Below are 6833 nucleotides of genomic sequence, written 5' to 3'. Positions count from 1 at the left end.
AGCGTGTAGGAGACACGCCCCGGGGGGGGGGGGGCGGGGGGGTCAATCAGCTGATCTTCTTCTGTCCTATAACCCAACCGAAAAAACTTCTCACTGCAAGAAAGAAGAAAAATAACCAAGTATGAGACATTTTAGATTTCAGCAACTTTTGTGTTGTTGACTTGGAACCAGCATGCAGCCAGTGAAGTCAGAACCACAAAGGCCCACCAGTATTCAACCCGGAGGATTACAAAGATGGCCAAGCAATGGATAGCAGTCTGCACAGGTCCCCTTTAAATTTCAGTAATGGGTCTGAGAAGAGAATCTTTTCTCTGTGAGTTTCACATTTTCACATTCCTCAGACAGTTTCTATGTGTAAACAGTTCACGGCCGAATCATTTATGCCGCTGCTATTCAGTCTGAAGTGTCCTCATCCAGAGCTGTAGATCGGGTTTGCCATGGTAACAAACCTGCGTCTATTTCATCCGATCTCAATGTTCACTGTGCTGCATGTGAGAGAGAAGACATTCTGCTTCATCACCGAGTGACGGAACACTTACCCGCAGAGCCAAAAGTGCCATGATGACCCGAATTTCTTCACCTTACCAAACCAAAGCAGCGACCCAACCCCCTCCGTCCCTCTCTCCTCCACAACTGTCCTTCTCATAGACCCAAACCCCTCCGTCCCTCTCTCCTCCACAACTGTCCTTCTTATAGACCCAAACCCCTCCATCCCTCTCTCCTCCACAACTGTCCCTCTTATAGACCCAAACCCCTCTGTCCCTCTCTCCTCCACAACTGTCCTTCTTATGGACCCAAACCCCTCCGTCCCTCTTTCCCCCACAACTGTCCTTCTTATAGACCCAAACCCCTCCGTCCCTCTCTCCTCCACAACTGGCCTTCTTATAGACCCAAACGCCTCCGCCCCTCTCTCCTCCACAACTGGCCTTCTTATAGACCCAAACGCCTCCGCCCCTCTCTCCTCCACAACTGGCCTTCTTATAGACCCAAACGCCTCCGCCCCTCTCTCCTCCACAACTGGCCTTCTTATAGACCCAAACGCCTCCGCCCCTCTCTCCTCCACAACTGGCCTTCTTATAGACCCAAACGCCTCCGCCCCTCTCTCCTCCACAACTGGCCTTCTTATAGACCCAAACGCCTCCGCCCCTCTCTCCTCCACAACTGGCCTTCTTATAGACCCAAACGCCTCCGCCCCTCTCTCCTCCACAACTGGCCTTCTTATAGACCCAAACGCCTCCGCCCCTCTCTCCTCCACAACTGGCCTTCTTATAGACCCAAACGCCTCCGCCCCTCTCTCCTCCACAACTGGCCTTCTTATAGACCCAAACGCCTCCGTCCCTCTCTCCTCCACATCTGTTCCTCTTATAGACCCAAACCCCTCCGTCCCTCTCTCCTCCACAACTGTCCTTCTTATAGATCCAAACCCCTCCGTCTCTCTCTCCTCCACAACTGTCCTTCTTATAGACCCGAACCCCTCCGTCCATCTCTCCTCCATCTCTGTCCCTCTCTCCTCCACAACTGTTCCTCTTATAGACCCAAACCCCTCCGTCCCTCTCCCCTCCACAACTGTCCTTCTTATAGACCCAAACGCCTCCGTCCCTCTCTCCTCCACATCTGTTCCTCTTATAGACCCAAACCCCTCCGTCCCTCTCTCCTCCACAACTGTCCTTCTTATAGATCCAAACCCCTCCGTCTCTCTCTCCTCCACAACTGTCCTTCTTATAGACCCGAACCCCTCCGTCCATCTCTCCTCCACAACTGTCCTTCTTATAGACCCTAACCCCCTCCGTCCCTCTCTCCTCTACAACTGTCCTTCTTATAGACCCAAACCCCTCTGTCCCTCTCTCCTCCACACCTGTCCTTCTTCTAGACCCAAACCCCTCTGTCCCTCTCTCCTCCACACCTGTCCTTCTTCTAGACCCAAACCCCTCTGTCCCTCTCTCCTCCACACCTGTCCTTCTTCTAGACCCAAACCCCTCTGTCCCTCTCTCCTCCACACCTGTCCTTCTTCTAGACCCAAACCCCTCTGTCCCTCTCTCCTCCACACCTGTCCTTCTTCTAGACCCAAACCCCTCTGTCCCTCTCTCCTCCACACCTGTCCTTCTTCTAGACCCAAACCCCTCTGTCCCTCTCTCCTCCACACCTGTCCTTCTTCTAGACCCAAACCCCTCTGTCCCTCTCTCCTCCACACCTGTCCTTCTTCTAGACCCAAACCCCTCTGTCCCTCTCTCCTCCACACCTGTCCTTCTTCTAGACCCAAACCCCTCTGTCCCTCTCTCCTCCACACCTGTCCTTCTTCTAGACCCAAACCCCTCCGCCCCTCCCTCCTCCACAACTGTCCTTCTTATAGACCCTAACCCCCTCCGTCCCTCTCTCCTCCACAACTGTCCCTCTTATAGACCGAAACCCCTCCGTCCCTCTCTCCTCCACAACTGTCCCTCAATAAGACCCAAACCCCTCCGTCCCTCTCTCCTCCACAACTCTCCTCTTATAGACCCAAACCCCTCCGTCCCTCTCTCCTCCACAACTGCCCTCTTATAGACCCAAACCCCTCCGTCCCTCTCTCCTCCACAACTGTCCTTCTTATAGACCCAAACCCCTCCGTCCCTCAAAAAGAGAGACTGCCTGGTCCCCGGAGTCCCAGACGTTTTACTCTCCCTATGTAAGAACCAGTAGGGGGTGCCATACCATTGGCCATGTTTTGTTTTTTTTTTTACTTATAAACATTTATACTTTTCTTTTTGTTAACTTTAGATTTTTATTTTATTAAAGTGACATCAAAGGATATGGTTTTTTCCCCCCTCCCCCCACATTAATGTTAGCACTCACCTTAAATGATGTCTCTTAATCCGATCTTCCTTCCTTCTTTCCTGATGTTTTCATCTGTCCCTCCAGCGCTGCGGGGACTCTCCGATCCAGCGCTGACTCCTGTGTCTGCATGCGGGTGCACGCATCCATAGACTTACCTTGCGTCTCTGCTCGTCTCCCGGCCGAGAACCGCCTGAACAGTTTCCGATTCTTGATAGCAGTAGATATAGGCAAAAAAAACGGAGGGTTTAGAACCCCTTTAAAGGAGAACTATGGGGTTAAGGCTTTTCCCCATAGTTCTCCTTAGGGTAACGGGAGGACACAAACTAGCGTCCTCCCGTCACCCTAGGCTCAGTATACCGCGAGCTGTAGCTCATTATATACTGAGACGCCGCAGCTGAAGCGGATCCCGACAATTGTGCCGGGATCCGCCCAGCTGCGTGAGTGACAGCTGGCTCTGCCTATCTAGAGGCAGAGCCAGCTGTACCCGCCCCCTCCCCCGTCCGTTCCGCCAGTCAGCGCTGGCGGATCGGAGCGGGGAAGGGGGAATCCAGCCCCTCCCCTGTCACGGCAGAGAGCCGTGACAGGATCGAGATGTGAGCGAACGCCGGCATGTGTGCGCTCACCTCCTGATCTACTGAGCCGACCTGTGACAGTCTCATTGTCACAGGTCGGCTAGAACTATGAGGTGAGTGAAAAGCACCCCCCTCATAGTTCTCCTTTTAAGGGGTATAAAATATACAGCCCAAACCATAACAGTGACATCTGACGTCCATTGCAACATTGTCAAGTGTAGCGATACAGAGATATATTTAGCACTGTTGCTCAGAGCAGATACAATTACAGACAGCGTAGTCATAAAAGTAACAATATTCCAAGTGCCCGGAAATCGATGATTACAGATCAAATCTAATGAGGGTCATAAAATCGATATGGGGCACTCTATGCCAGGATTACAGAAGGCCTAGAGATAGAGAGGTGTTGCAGGCGGAAAACATTTATACTTTTTTGTGCCCCCATGAAGGGGAAGTGTTTGAACGCTGGGGACACATTGGCTCTCCTATTCATTCAATTATTCAACTAAAAAACCACTCCGGACTTTCTGACCATTGGTGTGGTGCCCATACTGCTCCTTATATATTCAAATTTCCCTTCTTTTTTTTGGGGGGGGGGGGGGGGAGGTATCTCTGGTACATGTGAGCAGCCTCACAGGAGCGATTCAGTTTAATCAATAAGACGCCCATTCCCAGCAGTACCCCCATTTCACTCCCACCGGCAGCTGTGAAGGACCTTTTCTATATTCTTCTGTGTACTTGTCACCCGGCATCCCCCTCCCCTCAATTGCCGCTATTAGGCGCGATTATGAAATAATCTTTCAGAAAATCGGAGTGCTCGGCGATGTGCGCTAATTGCATCTCATTATTCTCTCCTGAAAAGGTGACTCAGACGCGTTCCCAGAGTTCCCCGCGCTCCCCGCGCCACCTTCTAAGTGGCATGTGTAACAATTACAATTTTTTCCGTTTCTTTTTTTTCTACCCACGAGGCCTCTTCAGCCCATTACAGGTGACTGGCGGCCGACGGCAACATGTGAGGGGAACTTAAGAGGCCCCCCTCGGCGCGGCTTAGCGGACATGGCCTTCAATAGCAGAAATATCACGTGAACGAGCAAGAAAGAAATAATACGAATGAGAGATTTTTGAAAAACAGCCCGATGAAGGTTAAATGCATCCGACACGAGATTCACACATTTTTACATCAGATTCAACAGCTACAATGTGTGGCTGTTGGGTGAAAGTTGTGTGAATCTTGGGCGAAAACATGTTACAGACCCCATAAAGTCCGTGTTACAATGTTTCAATATGAATTCGGTTGACAATAGTTCCCGGTCGTCAGATACATTTTTCCGGAGTCGTTCTTTATATTAAACTCCCATCATCCCTTGCACAGCTGAGATTGTCCAATGCGTCTCCATTGGCTGCTTCAGCCTCCCTCCATATCTTGCTGTGGTTAGCTAAGTTCAAGGCTCTGACGGTCTCATATTTCAGTCATTTAGGGGAAGTCTTTGTTCAGCTCACAGATTTCAGGCATGTGTAGGGGGGCAGGAAATGGCCCCGCTGGTAAATAATTGTGGAATGAGAACAGCAGAGTCTCACTTCTCAGGTTAAAGCCTTTATGGGGGGGGCATTGGCAGGTCCAGTTGAGGAGATTCTCCATTCGGCCGTCACTGTAACTCTGAGATTTCCGCAGCTGATGGGATTTGGGTTTGTTCGGCTAATAATGATCTTCTTCTGCCATCCAGTCATAGTGTGTCACTGCAACAGCAGAGCTCGATGCAAGGTGGATGTGGGCAGGATGGAAGGGATGCCCACCTTATCCTCCGCTCTGGGCATCACCCTGGGCACGCTGGGGGCGATTGGTAAGTACCAGACATGCGCCGTGAATCCTGAAAGTCATTCGATTGGTTAATGCTATACATGGGAAGCTTGTCAGACGATCAGCTGTCAGACAACTACAACTCCCAGCAGGTTCTGCCAGCCAAATGTGCTTGGGCATGGAGTAATGGAAGCTTGTCAGACGTTCAGATGTCAGACAACTACAACTCCCAGCAGGTTCTGCCAGCCAAATGTGCTTGGGCATGGAGTAATGGAAGCTTGTCAGACGTTCAGATGTCAGACAACTACAACTCCCAGCATGTTCTGCCAGCCAAATGTGCTTGGGCATGGAGTAATGGAAGCTTGTCAGACGTTCAGATGTCAGACAACTACAACTCCCAGCATGTTCTGCCAGCCAAATGTGCTTGGGCATGGAGTTAGAAGCACCTAGTGGGCAGGGCCGGGCCGAGGTGTAGGCAGCAGAGGCAGCCACCTTGGCTACTTCAACAGGAAAGGGGTGCAAAAGGGGCCCGACCTGAAACCTACACTGTTGAAGCAGATCACAGCTCATGGGGTGGGGGTGTATTTTGGCATTTTTGCCTTGGGTGTTAAAGGGCCTTGTCCCAACTCTGATCATGGGGCATTATCAGGGAGGGCCCTAGCATTTTTGTCGACTATGGTGGTGGGGTGGGGCGGGGGTATCAAGAGGGCTTTTGTGGGGTGGCCGGGGGCCTATGCATTATCTGCCAACCGAGCTCTGGCCGGCTTCCCACCAAGTGATGTCACTGGTTGCCAGGAGCTGGGAGGGACACCGGCCAGAGCGTCCCAGGTTGCTAAGAGCTGTGCGGGCAGATATGTATGGCCCTTACACCAGTGGCGTCCCGAGGCTGGGTGTCACCCGAGGACGGGGAGCTTTTGAGACCCCGTCATGACGTCATCACGCACGCGCGCGATGACATCATCGCGCATGCGCACTGGTCTTTTTGACGCCTGAGAGAGGAGGGGAAGTCCACCCGGCGGGATGAGGTATGCCGCTGGGTCCCCTTTTCTCTCCTAACAGTGTTGGGCTCTCGAGTGCCCGACATTTCATAAGGGGTGACATCAAAATGACTGTCAGTCACTTTGGTGTCACCCCTCCAATGGTGGCACCCGGGTACGGGCCGCACCCCCCTTGTGACGCCACTGCCTTACACATCTCCCCACCTTGCTCTTAGCAACCTGGAATGCTCTGGCTGTGAAGGGGGTGGCAGGAACACTACAAACATTGTGCAGCAAAATGTCCTTATCAATAGAACTCTCCCCCCCACCTGGAAATCGGGAACTCGCCTACTGTTCTTATTGCGCTTTGAGCTGTGATGTTCATATTCTATGTTCTATGTACTAAGAATTCTGATATTGTGCCCATTTGCAGGGATCTTCCTCATCATCATCTTCTCTTACCTGGCATTGTCCACCCCGCGCCGGAGGACAGAAACGACAGACGGCATTCCGCTGAAGAGCGCCATTTGATGTCCTTTGTGATCTTTGATTATAATGCAAATTTGTACCATTTGCTTCCAACTGCCAAATATTTTGTGTTATTATGAATAATCCTAAAAAGACCCTAAAAATGTTTTTTCACAGATTCAATGTGTCTGATCGGTGAATACGACC

General features: G+C 51.5%; 1 protein-coding gene across 1 annotated transcript in view; it reads left to right on the top strand.

The window, feature by feature from the left end:
- The window catches only part of CDH16 (cadherin 16), a 52672-nt gene extending 45983 nt beyond the window's left edge, over positions 1 to 6689 (top strand). The window contains exons 18-19 of the mRNA XM_018562878.1: positions 5114 to 5224; positions 6592 to 6689. Coding sequence (XP_018418380.1) covers positions 5114 to 5224; positions 6592 to 6689 — 209 coding nt within the window. The remainder of the gene's footprint in view (positions 1 to 5113; positions 5225 to 6591) is intronic.
- Positions 6690 to 6833: the final 144 nt, after the last annotated feature.

The sequence above is a fragment of the Nanorana parkeri genome, unplaced genomic scaffold (genome assembly GCF_000935625.1).
Source record: "Nanorana parkeri isolate BGI_ZX_2015 unplaced genomic scaffold, ASM93562v1 scaffold609, whole genome shotgun sequence".
In the NCBI taxonomy this organism is placed as follows: domain Eukaryota; kingdom Metazoa; phylum Chordata; class Amphibia; order Anura; family Dicroglossidae; genus Nanorana; species Nanorana parkeri.
Note: the sequence above shows the minus strand (reverse complement) of the source record. Positions and strands in the feature narration are given on the sequence as shown.